Genomic DNA, 26,081 nt, shown 5'->3' on the forward strand with positions numbered 1-26,081 from the left:
AACGCAGGGCACGCGATGGTGGCGAAATGAGTGACTGGCAGTGAAAATCATTAAAAAGTCGTAAAAATCAAGGAAAATGGTAAACAACCAGCACAAAAAAGAAAACCAAAAATGGGGCGAGACCGGAGGATTCCTGCTCGGACGGATCCAACCGAAAATACGCACGCTTTATAATTAGAATTTAATCAAGCGCAAATCGCAAACGCTGGCAATTTCCCAGAGTGGGAAAAGCGAAAGGAAAGCAAGAAAGAAAGGGGTTGCCCAGGGTGAAGTAAGAGTGAGGGAGCTGACTGCGTGCAGCTATTGTTTAAAGTGTAATTAAAAGCGTCGTGGAAACCTTTTAGTGTGCAGTGCAGGACGCAGGACGATGATATTAAATTTCCTCCTAAAACGCACAAATAAACAACAAAGCGGACCGAGCTTTACAGCATGCTTTTAGGCACGGCTTAAAAATAAAACTCCATTAGGCCCCGACCCGAACCGACCCGACTAACCTTTGCTGACCTTTGCCAATTGATGGAGCAGATGGTCCGAAATGGGGATCAGGAAGGGACAGCCGCAATGGGCCCAAGTTTTGCATGAGTCATCTAACAAATGAAGCGACGGGTCGGCTTTGGGTCATTCAATCTTTGCCAATTACAGCGGATAGGGCGATGGTAGGAAAAGGGAGGATGCTGAGTGTGAAACCCCAACCAAGCGATCCATCAATATGCCTGCCAGAAAACGGTCACCTTGATTGGTATGCTGCCACATTTATGTAGAGCACGAATGCCACTAACCTTATAACGCTAAGTGGCCCAGAAATAGCACCCAACTATGGCAACTTTTCTGACATTCTAATTACTGGCTGCAAACGCAGAGAAAGAAGCAGGGGACACGACGACGACGACTCACGGCATAAACTTTGGCCATAAACAAATTTTAATGGAGCAATTATAAGCAGCGTCTGGCAAAGCCACGCAACAAACTGCCAAAAGAAAAACTGCGCAATTTTCATAACTAAAAGCCAAACTATTTTTTGCACACCCTTTTGCAAAGAAAGGGCAAGGAGCCGTACGGATTTGGAAACACGTCAAATGCAAATGTGTAACACTTGGAGCCACGCACGAACACACGGAAAGGTTACTCCGATGACGCATGCAAGTGTAAAAATGCCGTTAAACGTCTTTAAAATGGCACCGCACTCCACACCCACCCCATCCAAACAAACCACCTCATTGATATGCAGCCCCGGAAAAATCGGGTACCGGGGGTCTGAAGTCCTTTCATGCTTATCAGCGTACGAAATCAGCAAACAGCCAGCAGAGAAATATCTTTATAAATACCCTGCCACACCATCTTTCCCCCCAACAAGTCATTCATGCAGTGACTCATAGAACAGTTAACCCCTTGTTCAACTCGTGGCCCATCAAAAAAATAAATCAGGGGGGATCGGTGGAGAAGGGAGCACGGAGAACTCGGGCCTTTTGTCTATGCCAGGAGCTTTTTCTATGCGCTCTGTTTGCTTTGCCTAGGCATTTTTCTATGCCAAGCCCCAGACAGACACGCCCACCGCCCACAGCCCACTGCGCTTTGGCAATCTATTAAATGTTGTCATTGTGTTTGCTCTTTAGGCAGTAGACAATGCAGAGGAGCAACAAAACGACAGCAGCAAAAAATGAAACTGCTGAAGTGATTAAAAATAGTAGTTCAGCTCCCAACTCCCAACTACCGCCCCCTGCGCCCACGATGGAAAACTGAAAGGCGAGGAGCGTAAACTGGTATGCACTTTTTCATGGCATACTTCAGTGCGTGTTTGTTTTTTGCGAGGCAGTCAACAGAATCTCTTGTTCGCTGGACCGACCGAACGACCGACCGAACGGCGCTGCGAATCGATCACGTCTATAAGGCGTTAATGGATTTCTGGGCTAGACAAAAGTTTATTGAACTGAGTTGCCGATGGACGCGGATTAAATTTGTCTGTGCGGTGAATTACTCCCTTTCCCAAAGGGGCCTTTGCCTTCCCATCCATATGGAAAGTAGAGCGAACCGGACCCATCTCAACTTCAGGCCCAGTCCCATCAAAGTCAAATCTTGGACTAATCGTTTTCTGATTCCATTTCCATACCTAACCCAAAGAGTTCTCCGGGGATGTGGGTGGGCCATCTAGATAGTCCGCTTTGGCGCTGAGTAATAAACGCCTATCTGGTCGACAAACAAGCCGCGACAACGACCTTTGGTCCCAGCTCTCAGGGTCGACCCTTTTCGCCAAGTAACTTTGAATAATGTCATTTTAATTACCGCAACACTCAAATCACAAGGAAACGCGCAAATAAATAAATAACGCGCTGCGAGAAAAAAATCCATTTTAATTAAACTCGTCGAAAGAAACGGGCAGGACGTGAAAAAATGCCTCCTAATTACTTTTGTATGTGGTTGCGGAAAAGCCGAACTCGAGCTGTAGCTGAAAATAAAATTGAAATTACTTAAACTGAAGGGGGAGTTAGGTGGAGTAGAGGGAAGATTTATTACCGCAGAATGTTGGATTTTTTTAGCACTCGGATAATTTGGCAAGCGTTTTTAGGTTTTCCTTCGTCTCAGCTGTCGTCGATTTGATTTGCCGGTCGCCTTGGCTCCGCTTTAATTATACAAAGGCAACAAAAAGCGCTGTCTCTCGGCCACCTCACCTCACATCCCTACAATCCAATCAGCCGCTAAGCCGACATTCGGGGGCGCTGATTAAAAGCCAATTTTTTTTCTTCTCAGCTGCGAGCCCACAAAAGTATTTTACCCAAACGTGTTGCCAACTCTGAGGCAGTCGGCTAATTGGCTGGCCTTTTTCAAGAGGAGGAGGAGGAGGTACGGCGAAACGATTTGTAATTGAATTGAATTGATTTAGTGGATTTTCGTGAGAGAGGAGGGAGGGGGAATGGATTCTTGGCGGCCTTCTTCGCGTGGAGTGCGTGGCGGACAGGTGCTAACAGAGCAGACGTGCCGCTAATGAATTTCACTCAACCTGCGTGAGGGGGTCGATGTACGTAAGCCGATTCTTGGGGTGGATTTTAAACCGAAATCCCAGCCGTACGCCGACTAATTCAATCCCCCGGCGTCTAGCATGCTACAGTTCACAAACAATTACATTTCCATATGTATTATCATCATTTTCAATTAACTTCCGGCTCGAGCAGGAGCAGCGCTTTCAAGCCGAATTCCGAATTCTAAAGCTCGTTCGCCCGCATTTAGCATTAATGAAATGTCCATTGAATGGCGCTTTTTTTGCTCATTTCTGGTTGGTCTGGAAATCTGGTTGGGCGAGGTGGTGGGGGGCATTACAAATGCATTGGGCCGTGGGCAATGTGTCAGTATAACGGTTTGTATAAGCGATGAACGGTGAGTGGGTAGCACAGTTTTGTCGCCGCCCATCATTTTTATTGCATAACGAAAATTGTCAAAATTGTCAGTCACCCCCTCCTCCTGGCGAATCCTCCTCCGATTCCGCCATGCATTCATTGATGTATGCGGTTGAACTCCCGCCTCCCGCCTACCGACTTCCCCTGCTATCATTGCAAAATTTCATTTCCGGCAAGGCCTGACAGGTAATGCACCCCCTATACTTCATACCCCACCCACCCACTCGCTACTGCTGCGTCGGTGTTTTTGACAATTTTCATGTTTCAATTTTTCATTATGTGCAGCGGCCTTTGCTGCTGCTGCCCGTCCGTCGGCTTCGAAATTATTTATGCATAATGCAGGTGGGAGTTTGAGTGGGACACCCGCAGAAAACGAGCCGCAAAATGCAAAATTCCGATCGGTTTTATAGAATGCAATAGTCGGTGCCGTTTAACGCTTTGCAATCGGTCGATTTTGATCGATTATGTGGGGCCCAAACCAGTGGCATTCCCAATTTTCCCCATTTCCCAGAAGGGGTGAATTCGGCAGAAAAAGGGGGGAGGGGGTCGACTCGCCTTGACCAAGTTTCGCCCCGACTTGGCGAGTTTCCGCAAATGAAGGAAGAGCGTGCCAAGTCGCAACCGGGCTAAGAACAACCCAAATACAAAACACAATCGAGGGAATGGGGTGGGAGAATCTTTAACTGGGGCGAGGCAACTGTGCGTTAATGACAGAATAAAACGAAATCCAAACATAAATTACGCGCTTATCAATTTCATTTATCTTTTGGATTTCGCTCTGCTCTCTGCGAGAGTTTCGTTTCGTTTCGTTTCAGTTCGTTTTCATTTTGATGGTTTTGTAATTGAGTAATAAACTTTGGTATCGTTTCGTTAAAGTTCCTTCGACTCTGGCCAATTTCCCCAATAAATTTTCGCAACTTTGCTTTGCCGCTCCTTTGGGTTCTGTGTTTCTGTTTCTCCTACTGGTCATTGCTTATACTCCTTCGCGATAAGAGCGCAAAAGTTTGGTTTTCGGCATCATTATATAAACGGTTATACTGGCGTTTATTGTCTTCGACGCCTCCGAAAAGTGGCCATAAAAAGTGCCATTATCAAAATATATACTTTAGAGTCCTTTGCTTCGATTTGCTAATGAGTTTCTGGAGTTACTGGGATCGTAGTTCGAAGTGGAGAAAGGGGATGTTGCACTCCATTTATCAAGAACCCACTCTCTTGAAATCCGTTTTTTCCATTTTAAACTTTAGGGCAATTTGAGCGCAATCCATCAAGGTGACACGCAACCCCCGAATTCCGATTGCAACCCCCACAAATGCTTCTTTTATCCTTCTCCACAATTGCGAGTGCATATCTCCATAAACAGAGCAATTTATTTCAATCAAATTTTAAATGTGCAAATAAATCTTGAAGAGCAGGTCGAAAAAATGACTGTAATACTATCTCCGAAACTCTTAAAGCTTAGCTCGGAGCTTCTGCCCCGTCGACCGGAAATTGCCGCCTATCAGATGGGCAAATCAAAAAATTGTCGGTCATTGTCGATGGGGATGTCTTGCTGCGATGTCGCAGTGCGCCTAAAATGACACACAATAAATTTTTATTTGCCGCTTTATTAAATTTTATTTGCCTTCATTCGGGGCCGAGAGCTACACTATCATCTATCCTTCCATCCTTCTGTCTGCCAATCGTCTGGCATTGGCCGTATATATAAACGCGCACCCACAACCTCACATCCTCGGGCTCTTTCGCCCTCGATAACTACAGACTGAGTGAGTGGGCGCAGCAGAGAGGGCGGGACTCGTCGCGGAAAAAGGCAAATTCATCAATTACTTAATATAATTACTTTTGGCTTTCGGATTATGCATACAGCACCCAGACACACACACACACACACACACACACACAGGGAGCAGAGCGAGGACCAACATTAATACTTAATATAATAAATTGTAGCCAGTCGGTGGGCAATGGCATCCATGGGCCACGGGCCAGAAGGCCCAGCCACCCTTGTGGCAATCCCCGAATGCGCCGGAGTGCCCAATCCCAAGCCCCCTTTTATTGCATATTTTTTGGACGGAAAAACAGGACCCAAAACGGGGAGTCTGCGTCTGACTTCTGGGCACTGGATACTGGGTGGCTGGATGCTGTTCCTGCTGCTGTCCTGGCCGGGAACTGCAACTCCATACACGCAATTACCAGTAGCTCTGATGAAATTAACAGCGCCGGCTGGATGCGGAGAGCGATGCAGGATGTGGGTGGGATAAGGATGGGATGGGTTGGGATGGGGGCACTTTGGAAGGGAAACATTTCATGGATTCCATGGACAACTCGGGCAGCCTGTTTGCCGTTTTAATGGCTTTTAAAGTGCAGCAGAGGAGCAGGGGCTTAGTTCGTGGCGAACATGCCATGATCGTAATAAATAAGTTCACAAGAAAATAGCAGTGGCGGAAAAAGCAAAGTGGGAAATGGGAAACAGGACAGTCACGCTGTTGACATTGAAAATGATTGCATGCAATCAGATCGTGTGTGTATAACTTTGTTTCGGAAAGATACATTTACAAATTGAAATATAATAATATCAGGGTTTTCACCATGCCATACTGGTATATATAATTTTGCTGAATTCTAACTTTCGGAGATTCTCTGACTTGTTGTTTAGGTGTAGTAAGAATATTTATCCGTACTAATAAAACTTTTCGATGTTCTTCTCATTATAGGTACGTATACTAGAAGTTCGGGAGAGGAAACCTTAAAGAGTTCGCCAACTCGTGAGTGGATTTAAGCAACCATTAAAGTCCATTAAAGTCAGAATTGCTAATCCGAATTAGTGTCCCCGATAATAATATTAATATATGCCAACACTTTGCGTCCTGGCCTCTTGGTTATCGGCCAATAAATGCGCCATTTTATGGGTCGGCATAAATTGCCATAATTTAACCGTTTGTCAGTTAATAATTTTACATTAATTTATTGGAGCTCATAACTCTGTGGCCACCGGCTCAAAGGCAATTCGACTGGCCATCAACTTTACATCTGACCACAATTAAAGGGGTTTTGGGGCTAGGGCGGTCAGCGCATGTTTTAGGCTTGAAAAAAAGCCAAACTGTAATATAATTAATTCGCCTGACAATTAGAGCCGGGCATAGAAAAATTATTAATTTCATAAATTTCATAATGTCAAATCCATTTCAGCTTTGGCTGCTCTTATAGCCGTTGTTGTTGCGCATATTTAATGGCCATTGTTGCACACAATTAAAACAATTAAATGCCATAAAAATGGCGAAATAACGAAATGGCAACAACAACGAGCACTCATAAATAATGGCAGTTTTAGTGTAAAACAGGAAGAAAAAACAGAAATTATGACAATTATTGGCAATAATATTAAAGCAATATTAATTGACACGCCAAAGCCCAGGGAAATGTTAATGACAATTTTAATCACACTTAATCTATTTACTCTCGTAAAGAGTGGGGGCAAAACCAGGCTAAACCTCGGGAGCCGTAGTCGATATTAGAACGATATAAACACGCTTTCTTTTATTTCCCTTGCCTATCGGAGCTCACCCAACTGAAATTGACCTTATCACACCAGCCACTAGGCAGGCAATTGGCGATTTCACACACTCACTCACTCGCACAGAGATTTGCCGTGTTTTTCCTTTCGCTTTTCCTTGCCGGGGAAAACTCCACCTCCCCAACGGCTCGTTGTCGCCGTCGGTTTAACTTTATTAAATATAATGGCAAACCAATTTTTTCGCTATGATTTTTATTAGTGCGCCGTTTATGGATGGAAAAAGCGCAATGCTCTGCTGCTCCTGGCGCGTTGTTATTTTTATGCAGGTATTTCAGTCACAAGCCAGAGAGCAAATAAAATATGCAGCGGAACAGGCCATGGTTCATTAAGTATGCGCCATGTGGCCGGCCAAACAAACGAGTGCGCTCGAAAGTATGCAATTGAATTTAAATATTGCAAGTGCATGTCCTGGGCGTCAGGAGGGGCTCACGGGGTAGAGGGGGTCTGGTGGGGTAGGGGGTATACTTTAGCAGGACAACAACTGCGGAGATATGCGCCAGCTCAATGCTTTTTGCAGCTGTGTGCGTTAATTAACACAAACTTTATTACAAAATGTCTGCCGCGGCAAACTTTAATGGCCGCACATTTCGCCCCCCATCAAACGGCGCCCCTCACTTGTATATATCAACATAATGAAATTATAAGCGGTTTGATTTTAATATAAATTACTTTTTATGAGACAATAATTGATGTCTGCCCAGGCAGCTGCCGTTTAATGATTATATGCCAGTCATGGGATATGACGAAGTTCTATACGCCGAGATCTCTCTATGGGAAACTCCACTTTCAAAAGTTTGCGATCGTCCTTCGTCCTGTTCGAGGACATGGGCAGTGGCAGGAACTAATTTCAATTAAGGGCGATAAGGCTGACAATGTTTATTGACTATAAAATAGGAAATCGACCTGCGATCGAAAAATCAAGGGGAGAAAACAACAAAAATAATGCAAATAATAACGTTGATAAAATAACGCTTACAGTAATTTAAATTAAATGCATTTAAATGATAAAGGTGAATGCGAGGGGGGCAAAAAAAACAGCGAAGCCAAAAGAAAAAAACAAAAACCAAACGTGCAAATAAACAATAACGCAAAAAAGTACGCAATAAATATGGCTGCGCTTTACAGTTCATTAAATCGAAAACAAAAGGCAGCCCCAGCATTTATTTTTACCTTTCTCCGCGCGGCCCCAATAACAACAAACAAACAAATTTAAATGCGTAATTAAAATATACTTTTTTTTCCGCGCGCGCTTTTATTGCACTGCATTTAATGCTGGCTTTATCGCAATTATTGTTATTAGTTTGCCAAAAGCGGGCCTCGTCCTCATCCCACCTGCCCACCTGAAATTATGCAAGCATATCGAGCTAATTAAATTTAAAACCGGAAATGCCAAGCTGCAGACAAGGCGGCGGGCATCCTCGTGCCATTAAGCACTAATTTACACGCGTCGTAATTATAAGCGAATACCGACCCGAACCCCCTTCAACTTGAAAAGGGATCAAAGGTACTGGCATCGGCGGAGGATCCTGGTCAGAGCATGTAGCAAAAGGACAATGCCGTGTCCTTCCGACTCGCAATGCAGACTGGCAGACCGGCGGTTTAATTGGTCTAAAAATTGCACGTCAACGTAGATAAATTTTTATTTGAAAAAGTTTATTAAACATTTGCATTGCTCAGGCACCTCACGTACCCACCTCCACCATCACCCACCCCGCACCCCCCAGTGGGCACTTGTGTGACGTCGTTCTGGCCATTGGCGTTTTTATTGCAAACTTTTTCACAGTTGCCTTTTGGCATTGCCATTTGTGTCGTTCTCTATTGCTCTTTCTCCTCCGGTCGTTTTTCTTTTTGTTTGTGCAAATTTTTGTTATTGAAAAAGTTTTGCGTTTTTGTAAAAATTATATGCGAAACTTTTGCTTTGTAATTACATGCAGGCAGGCAGTCGTACTGGAAGGCCAGCCAGTTAGCAGGCGCAAAAAGTCCCTTAGCCAGGGGCAATGAAATGTTATCCCTACGTGTCCAATTACATGTGAGACTGCTGATTGGCGACACTAAACGTTGGGTGAAAAGAAAAGGGTACAAATAGTTTCCTACACAAAAAAAAAAAACGCCGGGATCTATTCGATATTTCTAATTTTGTTTTTACTATGCAATACCGATTTCGCTCTCTCGGAGATTCTATGACTTCGAAAAAGAGAGCAATAGGCAATATGGCAACATAAATTACGTAAGTGGAAGCGAGAAATTAAAATTGATACCACCTAAAATCAAATCGATCATCGTTTCATATTAAGTTTTTATTTTTGCGTGTATAGAAGCGACCGCTGGTATAAAATTTAATCTGAGCCAATATTTGACCGAGGCACACAGCCAGAATCAGAAGCAGAATAGACAAAGCTTAAGCTACCCTACACTATTAAGCCGGGCATTAAGCGACTAACGGTAAACAAACCAACCCCAACCCCACCACGACCCCCGAAAACCCCATCGCGCTCCCCGCCGTTCGGCAAACAAAGGCGAACGCTCGAGAAATCTTATTTATGCTGGGAAAACGGAAACTGTTATCAAATAATTTATTCGTCTCACCTGCAACAACAAATTAAGTTTTGTTTTCCCCCCACCCGAACCGAAAAAGGTAAAGAAAAATAAAAGGACTAAAAGGGGGGAGCTCTATGGGGCGGACAAAGGAGCATAATCCACGTGGCCCGCCACTTTCAACTCATTAACTGCCCGCCCGGGCCATTAAGAGACTTATTTTCACACTTGCATAAACTCATTTAGAGCGGGAACAAAACTGAACTGTAAAGAACCACCCTAGACACCCCAGACACCCAGGACACCAAGGACACCCGAAGGAGCAGAAGAGTCGCCACCTTATCACACGGCACGTCGGCTGCGAGCGCATCGTGACATAAAATTAATGCCCAACCGACAATTTTAATCGGCAACAGTTTTTGTCTTGAGTTATAGCACCGGGAGCAGCAGAACGGAGCCAGGACAACCTGTAGTCAGGAGTCTGGATTCTCGATGCTGGATAGCGAAGTTTGGGAGTTCGGGAGTCTGGAGTGGTGCGCCGTAAACTTTGCTGCAAGATTTTACCAACTTTTCGGGAGACAGACAAAGAGAAAGACAGAGTCGGCGAGAGTCAGCCGGATGCGTATATTTAAAACTTATTAAATTGCTATAATTTATACGACTTATCTCGCCCCGAGGGTTGCTTAAGCTGGAAAAAAAATCCCCGAATCCCGCTGCATGGCTACGGGCCACGGGCCACACGGCAAGGGCAATTAATTTGCATGCAAATCGTGCCGAAAGTTTGCTCCCCCACCCGAGTGACACTCATCTTGGCTCCCCATCCTCGGTGGGAACGGTCCGGAATCCGGAACCCAGAGCCCGGAATGCCAATCCGAATCCAGTCTTGAGGCCGCGACTCACTCACCCATCCGCACACACACTTGATTAGAGCTCGAGGCGGAGCTCAGGTCGCCCGCTGTGCGCCGCCTGCTTGAAACAATATGGCGCCGAGGACGAGGACGAGGACTACGACCCTTTTGGGGTCTCCTCACGGACGTCGACAGGTTGCCGCATCGTTAGAGAGCCCAGTCCCAGTACCGAACCCAAGTCCTTTATTGTCCTTGTCTGTCTGACTGTCTTTCTGTCTTTGCGCGCCTAACAAATTGCACAATTTTTTGTGTTGATTTATCGCACAAGGACAGCGGCGGCGGCAACAATAAAAAAAAATAACAACAGCAGGGCGAGCGTGAAACGAGCGTACATTAAACATTCAGTAATGAGTTTAAAGTTTTAAATGGAATTTTTGATTATAAGCAGGCAAACAACAAAGGACAAGGCGGAAAAAGCCATTCGGAGTATCGCAATTTGTGCCCACTTACGGGTGTAATTACGAACGGGGAGTGCGGCCTACAACATATATTTCTGCATTATTCCTAGCCCATGAATGCGGGATTAGATGTATAGGGTATACGACAGCTTGCACTTACTCCTAGAGACTACAGCCCATTTGATGGGCTTTTCGAGACCCTTCGTGTCCTACATTTTCACCCCAACGCTCACGGCCCTTCGTCCCATTGTCAATCCATCATAACCCCTTTTCCGCAACCCTTCGCTCAAAGAAGCCGGCTCCAGCAGCAACCCCATCAAATTCCAAGGCAAATCTCTGAAAATCCCAACACTTTGTTCAAACATATAAGCCCAGATCTTCTTCCTGCTGCTGAATCTTCATCTTTCGCCCATCCGGAACAGTTTCGTGGGGTTTTCTTTTCAATTTAGCCGAGGACACACCGAAACGCGAGGCCGTTAAACGCTTTAAAATCAACATCAACACCGATGACGACGACAGGGGCAATAAAGTCGACCCAAAAATTGCTTCCTGTGCACATAAAACTCGGTCGGGGCCAGGGAACAACCTAAAATACCTATACACACACATATAGCGGAACAACTGCTGAGCCTCGCAAACAAACGCGGTAAAAGTAAACGAAACACTTTGCCGCCCATTCCACTAGCCTTCCATCCTTCCACCCTCCCAGCCCACTTAATACTTAAATGCAAACGTGTAAATTATGTGATTTTCCCCGGCGGCCATGTTTGTTTGCAAACTCCATTACCAACATGGCGGGAGCTTCACTTCGCCTCATCCCTCGCTTCGTTCACCTGTTTGTTTCAAGCAATCGTCGCGCTTTACCATTAAAATGCGAGGAATAACAAAAAATCCGGAGCCCAAGCTCTGGATACCCCTTTATGTGCCTTTATGTGTTTTTCATGTACTTTTATTTGATTGTCGCACGCTTTGGCGCCCAACGAGGGGCCGTCGAAAAAGGGAATGGAGGGGGGGGTGCCACCTTGAATTTAATGGCGATGGTTTTTAGTGCTCAAAATATTAGCAAATGTTCATTAACGGCTATGCAAATTGGTTGTAGCCAGGACCGAGCAAGTCGCCTGGACTCCGAAAAAGGCAATTACTCAAAAAGTACTTAACACACAATTGTTGCGTGTGCCCAAGGGATGGGAAAGTTGAGCCAAAACCCTCAAAAAGGCACTACGTAAGGAGGAACTACGTATTGAATCTCAATTGGATTTCGCTCTTTTGGGGCCGAGTTCATGAGTTCACCATACGCCTAATTCCTCGGTCTGTTAACTTTGCGAATTTTCCACACTTGAAATAATTTTTAATTAAAATTGGGAGGGAAAAAGTTTACTATCAAGCTCATACTTTGAATACCCTGGAATACAAAACTATATTGGAAATTATTCAACAAATATAAAGGCCACAATAAAAAGTTGACCTAGGCTTTTGGGTGTCAGACCATCATTAATTTAACAGGTTAACAGGGTATCTGTTAGTCGATGCTCTGCAATGATCCTATTTTCATCTTCGGGCTTACCGAGAGTGAAGTGGAGTAGGGCCAGTAGGGCGGAATGCAGCCGCCTGGAAAGCCAATTAAAATGAAATCAAGCCAGGCATTCGCCCACTCACCGTTGTGCCTTTTGGCCTGCTTTCGCCCCACCAACTTAGGGAGTTTATTGGACTACGACACCTTGGAGCTCACACACACAAGTGGATGTTGGGATGTGTATAAATTTGTAATTTTAATATTATTAAAAATGTTAAATTGCACGCAGCATAAATCACATTTGTGCACTGCCGGGGGGTGAGGGTGGTAACGCCAGCTTGTTGCCATTTCTGTGGCCCGGAGGGGTTGACACCCACAGCAATACGACACATTATACTCTCGCCATTACTGCCAGCTGCGTTTGCCACACTATTTATATTTTTATTGTTGTCGATGCTGCTGCCGCTGCTAAAATATCGCCAATCTCACCACCACTCCCGCCCGGCGGCTGTGCTATTTTAATTTAAGCGATTTACTCTCGGGTTCATAAAACGGCCGCAGGCTTAATCCCCATTTTGCATAAAATGTCAATGTAATAAAATGGAATGAAATTAATAAACCGAAATTTTATGACCCAACGCATTAAAGCAGCGGAGAAGCCGAGAAGGAGTTGCCACTTTGAAAGTTGAAAGTTTTCAAAGGGGATAGAGCTAATCACACAGAGAAGTTCATTGAATTTATTCGACTGCCGCAATCGTGCTGAGGGTCCAATCAACTGGGGTGAGAGATCTGGGAGAAGCGATTGGATTGGGTCGTTTGGGGGGAGATACGGGGCTAAAGCAGACATATTTGTGATCTATTCCACCGATAAATTGACCCCGTGTGGGCGGTGGATGCCATTTATCCTGGCATACTTTGTCGTGTCTGCCATTACGTTTAATGACCCCGCAGCACTTTCATCTCATCAGCCGGCGAACACTTCCGAGGGAAGCGGAGCCTCCTTTTTTAAAAGCATCCAGCGCCCATTAACTTGTGTGAATTTATATCAGTCATTGGCTTCCAGCTCCCAGCTCCTATAACCGACTACCGACTACCGACTGCTGACTGCTATTATGCGTTCGTTAATTATTCACACACAAATACTACAGCCATCCTGCCATCCCCTTTCTCCACACGTTTCGGTCATAAAAACTGGCCGCCCTGCCTGCCACGCCCCCTTAACGAGGCAACTAACTCTGGGGTTCGCCCAGAACTCTCGGCTTAACCTTTGCCACTGGATTGGGGATCTCCTCCCTGGACATTTATGCATCTCCCACTCCTCCGTTCACATATGGATATAGAGAGGGAGATCTTGACATTAAATAAATCTAACATTCCGTATACGCTTAGTGGGCATCTTTAATACTCATCCGCACATTTCCACAAATGTGTGTATATGTAAAAAAATGACGCAGACATTATTCACGCTATCATTGGGCACACACGAAAGGGCAGGGTCAAAAGATGGGATGCTCTTATGGGCTTGGGGATTCCCGACTGCCGTGGCTCGTTTTGCCCGAAATTACAACGATTTTTCGTGAAAGCAAACGTTTGTCACAGGACGTAGCGTATGATTTTCCCGCACTCACCCGCTCGCATTTAAGCCACATGTCGCCAGTAGTTTGGCCGAATGCCGCAGAATGTGTAACCGAGTCTGCCAATGATAGCAACATAGCAGGCATAACCTCGAACGAGCGACCGCCTAAACTTTATTGCGTGAAAGTGAGCGGGCCAAAAGTTGACCGACTCATGCCCGGCTGATTGCTGAGTAACCCGAGCAATGGCTTAGTTGGACAAAAGCTCGGTGGTGTAAAATACTCACTCATGGGGGATGGGGGTTAGGGGTTGAGCTTCAACCCCGTTCAAAAAACGACTGCCCGCTCCATGTCACATAATCGAATTATCATCATGGCATCAACAAATGATTTCAACTTACGCTGTCCCTTGGTCCTGTCACCGCCGTCCTGCGGCGTTGCCTTTTTTCACTTCACTTCATTCGAGCTTCACCACATCCCAAACCTTTCTCCTCTTTTTTTTACTTTTTACCATTTCTCCCGATGGCTCCTGTTTTGCCAACGTCATTGTCGCTGGTCATTTGCGCTGCTTACTTCATCCATTCATTCGTCCGTTTCCATTCGTTTCATTTCGTCCTTTTTTCCAGCTTTGTTCCGTCTGTCGTCTCGTTTGTTTGAGGTTATGTTGAATGTCAGTTTGTTATCCTTGTGCAAATCCTTTTATACAAATGAAATTTGCGCCAAATGGCGATAAGCAAAATACAATAGTGTGCGGATGGTCTGCTCAGACCATCAGACCATCAGCTTTTTGTGGTTTCCCCGGAAACGGCGCTGTCCGAACCTGGTTTAAATGGGAAATCGCACGCTCAAATGCCCGAATTGATTACTAACCCGACTCCCACCTCCTTCTCCTCCCATTGCAGACATCAACAAGGGCTCACCCATCGACTTCAAGAGCGGCTCGGCCTGTTCCACACCCACGAAGGACACGCTGAAGGGCTACGAGCGGAGCACGCAGGGCTGCATGGGTCCTGTGCTGCCGCCGCGCAGCGTCATGAACGGCCTGCCCGCCCACCACTACTCGGCGCCGATGAACTTCCGCAAGGACCTGGCCGCCCGCTGCTCCTCGCCCTGGGTGAGCGTCGTTGCCATATCGGCCCTGCTCGTCGGCGTCCTCATGCTGATCCTGCTGACCACCTTCGGCGGCCTGCACTGGACCCAGTCGGCGCCCTGCTCCGTTCTAGTCGGCAACGAGGCCTCCGAGGTGACGGCCGCCAAGAGCACGAACACGGACCTCTCCAAGCTGCACAACTCGTCGGTGCGGGCGAAGAATGGACAAGGCATCGGACAAATGGCCCAGGGACAATCGGCTAACGCGGGTGGAGGATCCTCTGGCGGATCCTCGGCCTCCACCGTGACGACGGCCACCTCGAACAGCGGCACCGCCCAGGGACTCCAGTCGACGTCCGCCTCCGCGGAGGCCACGTCCTCGGCGGCCACGTCTTCCTCACAGTCCTCACTTACGCCCTCGCTGTCCTCGTCCCTGGCGAATGCCAATAATGGAGGTAATTATGCACAACTTTTAATTATTTTTAAATGAGTTTTCGCAAGTTTCTTCGGGTGGCTGCTATATAGAGAGAGTGAGAAAGCGATTGAGACGAAGACTGAGACTGAGCGAGAGAAAGCCAAGACGTCGGAGTATTTAGCGCTTAGCGCCCTCTGGCGGAGACAAAAAGTTTATTGTTTTTGTAGGATTTTTTAGCTTGAAGTTTGCGCCTGACAGACAGAAAGACAGACGCCTACGCCGGATAGGGATTATGCGAATGCCGTTTTCATTATTTCTCGGAACGCCTTCCCATTTCTTTCAATTAAAGTTCAACTTGAGCGCGTTCTTTGGGATTTGTCGGGCTAAAATATTGCATTAATTACTTTTTTGAATTGACAGCAAGACGCTTTCAGACGAAAGTTTTCATTGCCACAGCTCAGGCTTCGTCTCGTTTCTTTCGAATTGCTCGGAGATATATCGCTTTCTCTTCAGCCTCTTTTAACCGGCTGAAATCTAGACAACTAGGATTGAATTAAAAACACATTTAACGCTTAATTTAAAGAGGCGTGTGACTAGGGGTGGCTTTCGTGAAAGCACAAAGTACAGTAAACCATCACTCCCCCGTTCCTTTCTATTCGATTCGATCGCTTTGTTTACCTGTAGGAAGAGCAATGTCAACGCAGCTGTCAGTCAGTGGGGCAGGGAATAAAGGACGACATCGACGAAGCTTAATCGAGGGACAGGATGAAGATGATGTGGCTACAGATGAAACTTTCAGCGACTTAATTACAAGCGAAAGCCTCAACCAGCAGCTTGCTGAAAAGTATTTGGCAACTACCCCTGCCGATAAAACTTTGCCCCGAATCGATGGAGTATTGGGTGCCCAAAGGAGCGAGGAGGACACCGAGACCAGCGACTATGTCTATGAAGACGAAGTTGAGCCGCAGACCACCCATCCCAATCCAACAAGCCGAAGACCCAAGACGTGGCAACAATTTGGCAAATCATTAAACAGCAATTTACGCAGGGCTGCTAAGGCACTGGTCAACAACAAGAAGAGGAAATATGACCAAGGAGCGGAGGAGGCGCAGAACATTAAGCATCTGGAGGAGGAGGATGAGCTGGAGCTGGAGCGTCTCGCAGCGATTGGGATGGCAACGGAGGAGACCAGCACATTGCTGGCTGTTATTGATGACGATAATCAAAGTGACAACAGCAGCTCAGGCCCAACGACAACGACTCCGAGGAGTGACACCGATGACATTGTTGAAATCAACACCCCTCCGAGCTCTTTTTCCACCGTCTCCAACCAGCCTGCCATTGAAAATGATTTTCAAATCAAAGGGACGCCGGATGGGGGGTCGTCGACGGAGAAACCTGCCACTGATGATATCAATAATGAGCGTGATTTAGCTGATAACTATGAGGTAGACACCGAAGAGCCAACATCACCAGCCACACCCCCACAAGGTATAAATCAAGCTCACATCGACTGGAAGTCGAGCCATGCCGGTGGTATAGAGTTGCGACTTCAGTTCAGGCTCAATAAATGTACATGCGATGCTCTTATCTCATGTGCTTCTGTCTTTTTTAAAGGATTCGGAATTAAATCGATCGTTGGTATAGAATAATATACAAATTCTTAATCTCAATAATCCTAAATGTAATAAAAGATAAATACAATAATTCGTCTAAACCAACTATCGATCTTCCGATCTAGATAAACGCATTGTAAATAGGTTTATTGAGTTTGATCATGCAATTCTGTACCACTTGAGCTCATTACTCACCCAAAATTTCGGTATCAAAGGTAAGAAAAATCAGCAAGGCAGCGAGGAGATACCACAAACCAATCAATCGGAATCGGATTTGATGATGAACGATGCGTCGCAATTTGAGAACATCGATATAGTCAAACTAGATGGTTCGCCCAGTTCCCATGAAGAGGAGGTTTACAAGACGGCTGATAAGGAGAAGATAGCGCCAAAGCTGGAACCACCTCAGCCCGCAGACGGAAGTGAAAACGAAGTGCTCAAGGAGGAGCAGAAGGATGACGAGGTACCCCCTCACCTAAAGCCTCTTAAGCCATACGTGAGTGAGCGCGTTGATCTGCCGAACAGGCGAATATTCCTCAACCTAACAATCGCCACCGACGAGGGCAGCGACAATGTCTACACGCTGCACGTGGAAGTGCCCACGGGAGGAGGTCCGCACACCATCAAGGAGGTGCTGACCCACGAGAAACAGAGTGCCCAGGCGGACAGTTGCGTCCCAGAGCCTCCACCCCGCATGCCCGACTGTCCGTGCAGCTGTCTTCCGCCGCCGGCGCCCATTTATCTAGACGAAAGCGTTGACATTGACTCTGACTTATCAGCCAGGAGTACCACTACTACCACCCCGTCGCCCATGGAGATGGCGACCATTTTGCACAGAGAGGAGGACGAAGAAGGGGTTAGGGAAGAAGAGCCAATTGAAGCTGCAAGCACTGCTACTAACCCTCCTAGCACTGAGATCGATAACAACATTGCCGCCTCCTTTACTGAACCCAATGTTGGTGCTGGTGGTGAACCGTTTGCATGTCCCGATGTGATGCCAGTTCTCATACTGGAAGGTGAATTGTGCACACTGCATTTGTTGCTAACTCCGCTTTGTCTAACCGGCGATCAATTAACCCTACTAAGCGCTGTACAGCCTTATTAACTCGTAGCCTTTGTAACTAAACCAGATCATATACTATAAAAAAAAACAAGAAAGGAAGCTACCTTCGGCCAGCCGAAGCTTATATACCCTTGTAGATAAAAGAATACTCACTCGGTGCAGTTCCAGGGATTCCAGATTCAGCGTTTCGATTTATTTCAATTTTTTTTTTAAGTAGTCAAGAATCAAAACGCCTACTTCCTACAAAGTTACAATGAATTTTCTTATATTTGATTGGGAGCCTTAAGATATAGTGGTCCGATCCGGCTGGCTCCGACATATGTACTACCTGCAATAGAAAGAAGACCTTCGGGAAAGTTTCATCGCGATAGCTTTAAAACTGAGAGACTAGTTCGCATAGAAACGGACAGACGGACAGACGAACAGACGGACAGACGGACAGACGGACATGGCTAGATAGACTCGGCTATTGGTGCTGATCAAGAATATATATACTTTATGTGGTCGGAAACGTCTCCTTCACTGCGTTGCAAACATCTGACTGAAATTATAATACCCTCTTCAAGGGTATAAAAAGAAACAGATCATATACCACATTTGTATAAATTACGTATACCTTCAAGCATAAATTATTGGCATCACATCAGAACCCAGCACCAGCCATTGGCTTTGTATATTATCCATTCACTAGCTGGGGGACTCGAGAGTAGGATAGACCTGTATAAAATCGTGTCACACTACCAATACATTATCTACATATCCACATTATATCCACATAATCGATGACTAACCCGAATCTAATCCTCTTTGTATCTCTATCACAATCATTGCACAATCGCTTTGTCCAGGAGCCCGAACATTCCCGGCACGCAGCTTCCCACCGGACGGCACCACCTTTGGCCAGATCACTCTCGGCCAGAAGCTGACCAAGGAGATCCAGCCGTACAGCTACTGGAACATGCAGTTCTACCAATCGGAGCCGGCCTACGTCAAGTTTGACTACACGATTCCGCGTGGCGCTTCCATTGGAGTTTATGGCCGTAGGAATGCCCTGCCCACCCACACACAGTATCACTTCAAGGAAGTGCTCAGTGGATTCAGCGCCAGCACACGAACGGCCCGGGCCGCTCACGTAAGTAGCCTGCAACCGAGTGACATCCGCCTGATCACCTACTAACTCAAGTTGTGTCTCTTTCATGCACCACCACCTCATCATCATCCATTATCCACCGCACCAATCACTCGCTTGGCCCGCTAATCCCGTGCAGCTGTCAATAACCCGCGAGGTGACGCGCTACATGGAGCCGGGGCACTGGTTCGTCTCGCTCTACAACGACGATGGGGACGTACAGGAGCTGACCTTCTACGCGGCCGTGGCCGAGGACATGACCCAGAACTGCCCGAACGGCTGCTCCGGCAATGGTCAGTGCCTCCTGGGCCACTGCCAGTGCAACCCGGGCTTCGGGGGCGACGACTGCAGCGAGAGCGTGTGCCCAGTGCTGTGCTCCCAGCATGGCGAGTACACCAACGGGGAGTGCATCTGCAATCCTGGCTGGAAGGGCAAGGAGTGCTCCCTGCGGCACGACGAGTGCGAGGTGGCCGACTGCAATGGCCATGGCCACTGTGTCAGTGGAAAGTGCCAGTGCATGCGCGGCTACAAGGGAAAATTCTGTGAAGAAGGTAGCGCGGGGATCTAGGATCCTTTGACCTTAAGAACCCAGCTAAACCCTTTCGAATTAATCTAACTTTCATTCCGCTTCTCCTTCCCAGTGGACTGTCCGCATCCGAACTGCTCGGGCCATGGATTCTGCGCCGATGGAACCTGCATCTGCAAGAAGGGCTGGAAGGGACCCGACTGCGCCACCATGGACCAGGATGCGTTGCAGTGCCTGCCCGACTGCTCTGGCCATGGCACCTTCGACCTGGACACCCAGACCTGTACCTGCGAGGCCAAGTGGAGCGGCGACGACTGTTCCAAGGAGCTGTGCGACCTGGACTGCGGCCAGCATGGTCGCTGCGAGGGCGACGCCTGTGCCTGTGACCCTGAATGGGGTGGCGAGTACTGCAACACCCGGTTGTGCGATGCCCGATGCAATGAGCATGGTCAGTGCAAGAACGGCACCTGCCTGTGCGTCACCGGTTGGAACGGCAAGCACTGCACCATCGAGGGCTGTCCCAACAGCTGCGCCGGACACGGACAGTGCCGCGTGAGCGGTGAGGGTCAGTGGGAGTGCCGCTGCTACGAGGGCTGGGATGGACCCGATTGCGGCATTGCGCTGGAGCTGAACTGTGGCGATAGCAAGGACAACGACAAGGGTGAGTGGCGGTTAAGGTAGATTGGATAGCAAACTGATTTTTTAACGTTAACTCTAAATCCTAGATGGCCTGGTTGATTGCGAGGATCCCGAGTGCTGTGCCAGCCACGTGTGCAAGACCTCGCAACTCTGCGTCTCAGCTCCGAAACCCATTGACGTGCTGCTCCGGAAACAGCCGCCCGCGATTACTGCCTCCTTCTTTGAGCGAATGAAGTTCCTCATTGACGAGAGCAGCCTGCAAAACTACGCCAAGCTGGAGACCTTTAACGAAAGGTAGGTGCTTCCTGGTAGCCAGTTTTTAAATTACAAATCGAAATCGAGGCCGCAACGGCTGTGTATAGTTTCCACAATTGGCAGACAAGCTAAAGTCCTCTACTGTATATTACCGAGAGTCTAGTTGGTTACACTACTGTAACTAAACATATACTACCCAAAAAAAAAATAATAATCAAATAGTTTGCATAATTAATAATTTTCTATGTTTAAATATTTACGTTTTTCGTTTTCGTGCCCTCGTCTAAAAAAATCCCCAAAATAAAAACATATCCAACCACACCACATACCAAAGATCCCATTAAAATCTTGTAAATATAAACCCTATATGTCCTTTGTTTAAAACGAACCCAGACAGAACATCCTAAGTTAGCTGTTAAGAATGCATATGAGTTAAGAGATATTTTAAGCGCCCTAGGTATTCGGATTAGTTACCATTAAGTTCCCTAGACGTCGCGATTTCGGTGTGATCGAAACGGAGCTCAGCTTTAGGGCCCCCAATCGATGTGGTCGGGGAAATTACCAACACACTTACCCATTCTAGCTAACTAGACCATAGACAACCATGCTAATTCAATTATTTTCTCTCTGCTCTCTTTTCTTCTCCACACGCGCTCCCTAAACCGTGTTTTAAATAATACATGCCACCTACTAAATTACTCCTGTTCTACTCGATACTACCACTCACTACTAACTACGCACATTCTCATAACCACACTACCCACTACGCGTCACGAAATTCCGAATGCTTTGCATTAAACAACGACTGCTAAACGCTCTCGTTACTCGCCACTCGGTACTCGATATTGTTGCTCGTACTATTTGTCACTTGACAACGAAATACAAATCAAATACTAACAGCATTTTTTGGAATTATTTCAATGCAAGGTAAGCAAGCGAAAAGCGGTACTAAAATAATACTAAAAACCTACTACTCTACTCTACTACTACTACTACTGATTCTCTCAATGGTTGTTTGGTACACATTTGTATACTTTAATCTCGTTACCTTGGCTCCACTCGATATTACTTTCGAAAACTTTACCATTATCATTATCATTACCGTTACAATTACAATTACAGTTACCATTGTCATTATCATTTCGTTTATAGTGTAGCTATCTTTGTTTCTTATAAGCTCAGTTGGTAGTTTATTTTAAGTTAATTGAACAAACTTATTATCCAGACAACCAGGCCAAAATACTTTGGGTTTTTAGTTTACCACGTAATAAATCTAAGCTATGGACAACTCGTTCTCCTACTCGAACTTAGGTCAATGCTAGGTCACAGCCATGAGCCATACCGAGATATACCATACATAACATACTATATACTATATATATTGTTCAACTTGTAATACCTTTATGTGTTCAAACGAGTCTTATGTTCCGTGCGTGTGAAATCTTATTATTTGTACTTATTTATTGCTCAAGTAGTTGCCAATCCTCAGTTTGACTGCTTGCTAGCCTAGCTATGAAGACCCCGAAGACCCAATCCCTTCGAGACCCAACTAATATACTTTATTTGTCCTTTCAACAGTCGATCAGCGGTGATCAGAGGCCGTGTGGTCACATCCCTGGGCATGGGCCTGGTGGGTGTCCGAGTGTCCACGACGACGCTACTGGAAGGATTCACCCTGACCCGCGACGACGGATGGTTCGACCTCATGGTCAACGGTGGTGGAGCTGTGACCCTTCAGTTTGGACGTGCTCCCTTCCGGCCACAGTCACGCATTGTTCAAGTCCCATGGAACGAGGTGGTCATCATTGACGTGGTGGTCATGTCGATGTCCGAGGAAAAGGGATTGGCCGTAGCTGCGACGCACACCTGCTTTGCCCACGACTACGACCTGATGAAGCCTGTGGTGCTGGCCTCGTGGAAGCACGGATTCCAGGGCGCCTGTCCCGATCGCAGTGCCATCCTGGCCGAGTCTCAGGTGATCCAGGAGTCCCTGCAGATCCCCGGCACAGGGCTCAATCTTGTCTACCACTCATCGCGTGCCGCCGGGTATCTGTCCACTATTAAACTGCAACTGACTCCCGATGTGATTCCACCATCATTGCATTTGATCCATCTGCGCATCACCATCGAGGGAATCCTGTTTGAGCGTGTTTTTGAGGCGGATCCGGGCATCAAGTTTACGTACGCCTGGAATAGGCTCAATATCTACAGGCAGCGTGTCTATGGAGTGACCACGGCGGTGGTGAAGGTGGGCTACCAGTACACCGATTGCACCGACATTGTTTGGGATATCCAGACGACCAAGCTGAGTGGCCACGACATGTCAATCTCGGAGGTGGGCGGCTGGAATTTGGACATCCACCATCGCTACAACTTCCACGAGGGCATCCTGCAGAAGGGCGACGGCTCGAACATCTATTTGCGCAATAAGCCAAGAATAATCCTCACCACCATGGGCGATGGCCACCAGCGTCCACTCGAGTGTCCCGATTGCGATGGTTTGGCCACGAAGCAGCGACTCCTGGCCCCCGTCGCCCTGGCCGCCGCTCCCGATGGCAGCCTGTTTGTCGGTGACTTTAACTACATTCGCCGCATCATGACCGATGGTAGCATCCGCACCGTGGTCAAGCTGAACGCCACCCGCGTCTCGTATCGCTACCACATGGCCCTCAGTCCGCTGGACGGCACTCTGTACGTCTCGGATCCCGAATCGCACCAGATCATCCGAGTGCGCGACACCAGTGATTACTCGCAACCGGAGCTCAACTGGGAGGCTGTCGTGGGTTCCGGCGAGCGCTGTCTTCCCGGCGACGAGGCCCACTGTGGCGACGGAGCTCTGGCCAAGGACGCCAAGTTGGCTTATCCCAAGGGCATTGCCATTTCGAGCGACAACATCCTGTACTTTGCCGACGGAACCAACATACGAATGGTGGACAGGGATGGAATAGTGAGCACTCTGATTGGCAACCACATGCACAAGTCCCACTGGAAGCCGATTCCCTGCGAGGGAACACTGAAGCTGGAGGAGATGCATCTGCGCTGGCCCACTGAACTGGCTGTGTCTCCGATGGACAACACCTTGCACATCATTGATGATCACATGATCTTGCGCATGACTCCGGATGGTCGAGTGCGAGTCATCTCAGGACGTCCTCTGCACTGCGCCACTGCCTCCACAGCCTACGACACTGACCTGGCCACCCATGCCACTTTAGTAATGCCACAATCGATAGCCTTTGGTCCTCTGGGTGAGCTCTATGTGGCGGAAAGTGACTCCCAGCGAATCAACCGGGTGCGAGTGATCGGCACAGACGGACGAATTGCTCCTTTTGCAGGTGCCGAGTCCAAATGCAACTGCCTGGAACGCGGATGCGACTGCTTCGAGGCGGAGCACTACCTGGCCACCAGTGCCAAGTTCAACACCATCGCCGCCCTGGCCGTCACACCCGACAGTCATGTGCATATCGCCGACCAGGCCAATTACCGCATTAGATCAGTAATGTCGAGCATCCCGGAGGCGAGTCCTTCGCGAGAATACGAGATTTACGCGCCGGACATGCAGGAGATATACATCTTCAACCGATTTGGTCAGCACGTATCCACCCGCAATATCTTAACAGGAGAGACCACCTATGTATTCACCTACAACGTGAATACCTCCAATGGAAAACTGAGCACCGTGACCGATGCGGCGGGCAACAAGGTATTCCTGCTGCGGGATTACACCTCCCAGGTGAACTCTATTGAAAATACCAAGGGACAGAAGTGCCGCCTGCGCATGACCAGGATGAAAATGCTGCACGAGCTGAGCACACCGGACAACTACAATGTGACGTATGAGTATCACGGACCCACCGGACTGCTGAGGACCAAACTGGACTCCACCGGTCGTTCCTACGTGTACAACTACGATGAATTCGGTCGCCTCACTTCGGCAGTCACTCCCACAGGACGTGTCATCGAACTCAGCTTCGATCTGAGCGTCAAGGGAGCCCAGGTGAAGGTGTCGGAGAATGCGCAGAAGGAGATGTCGCTGCTGATCCAGGGAGCCACCGTTATTGTGCGCAACGGAGCCGCCGAGTCGCGCACCACCGTCGACATGGATGGATCCACCACCAGCATCACGCCATGGGGTCACAACCTCCAGATGGAGGTGGCACCTTACACGATTCTGGCTGAACAGAGTCCTCTGCTGGGTGAAAGCTACCCTGTGCCGGCGAAGCAACGCACCGAGATCGCCGGCGATTTGGCCAATAGGTTCGAGTGGCGCTACTTTGTCCGTCGCCAGCAGCCTCTGCAAGCGGGCAAGCAGAACAAGGGACCTCCACGTCCCGTGACCGAGGTGGGTCGCAAGCTGCGTGTCAATGGGGACAATGTGCTGACCCTGGAGTACGACCGTGAGACCCAGTCGGTGGTGGTGATGGTGGATGACAAGCAGGAGCTCCTCAATGTGACCTACGATCGCACATCGCGACCCATCAGCTTCCGACCTCAGTCGGGTGACTACGCAGACGTGGACTTGGAGTACGACCGATTTGGACGTCTAGTCAGCTGGAAGTGGGGCGTCCTGCAGGAGGCCTACTCCTTCGACCGCAACGGTCGTCTGAACGAGATCAAGTACGGCGATGGCTCGACGATGGTGTATGCTTTCAAGGACATGTTTGGCTCCCTTCCTCTGAAGGTGACCACGCCCAGGCGGTCGGACTACCTCCTGCAGTACGACGATGCGGGGGCACTTCAGAGCCTCACGACTCCTCGCGGGCACATTCACGCCTTCTCTCTGCAAACCTCGCTTGGATTCTTTAAGTACCAGTACTACTCACCGATCAACCGACATCCCTTCGAGATTCTGTACAACGACGAGGGTCAGATCTTGGCCAAGATCCATCCGCACCAATCTGGCAAGGTGAGTAAATCAATTATGAGTTTTAGACAACCTTAGTATTATTTATTATGAGTGGAATAAAATTTATTTTATACGGATATAACGATATTATTTCTATTTTACTTCGATACTATCAATAGGGCATTGATCACACATTCAATATTTGGCTTCAAATTATTGTAGACATTTTTTATTTTATAAAATATTAAAGAAGTGCTAGCAAAACAGGAATAATATGAGAAAAATAGAATATACCTGAAATATTTTATTCTATCTCGCACTCGTTTTAAGTCCCTTTAAAGAAATTGCTACAAAAAAGTCATTAAAAATGAAAGATGTCATCGCAGCCTAACTATCATAAAGTATCATGCAACTTTAAATTGTTATACTAGGTTTAAAACCTACTTGTAATTTATCTTCATGTCGAAATCGATCAATAGCAACCACCTTAAATATGTTTTTCTCCATATTGTTTGTTGTTAAATTTTAACGTAAAAAAAAACAAAACAAGAAAGGAAGCTACCTTCGGCCAGCCGAAGCTTATATACCCTTGCAGATAAAGTAATGCTCACTCGG

General features: G+C 47.4%; 1 protein-coding gene across 4 annotated transcripts in view; it reads left to right on the forward strand.

Moving 5' to 3' along the window:
- The window catches only part of Ten-m (teneurin transmembrane protein Ten-m), a 118,865-nt gene that overhangs the window by 88,461 nt on the left and 4,323 nt on the right, over positions 1-26,081 (forward strand). Inside the window, exons 3-11 of one of the 4 annotated variants that reach the window (XM_070215726.1) lie at positions 14,791-15,432; positions 16,077-16,883; positions 17,224-18,024; positions 18,920-19,203; positions 19,340-19,751; positions 19,842-20,387; positions 20,452-20,659; positions 21,521-21,547; positions 22,199-25,526. In XM_070215726.1, the coding sequence (XP_070071827.1) occupies positions 14,791-15,432; positions 16,077-16,883; positions 17,224-18,024; positions 18,920-19,203; positions 19,340-19,751; positions 19,842-20,387; positions 20,452-20,659; positions 21,521-21,547; positions 22,199-25,526 (7,055 nt within the window). The remainder of the gene's footprint in view (positions 1-14,790; positions 15,433-16,076; positions 16,884-17,223; positions 18,025-18,919; positions 19,204-19,339; positions 19,752-19,841; positions 20,388-20,451; positions 20,660-21,520; positions 21,548-22,198; positions 25,527-26,081) is intronic. The other 3 variants (XM_070215727.1, XM_017148743.3, XM_070215728.1) reach the window with 3 other exon arrangements.

Source organism: Drosophila takahashii, chromosome 3L (genome assembly GCF_030179915.1).
Source record: "Drosophila takahashii strain IR98-3 E-12201 chromosome 3L, DtakHiC1v2, whole genome shotgun sequence".
Classification (NCBI taxonomy): Eukaryota; Metazoa; Arthropoda; class Insecta; order Diptera; family Drosophilidae; genus Drosophila; species Drosophila takahashii.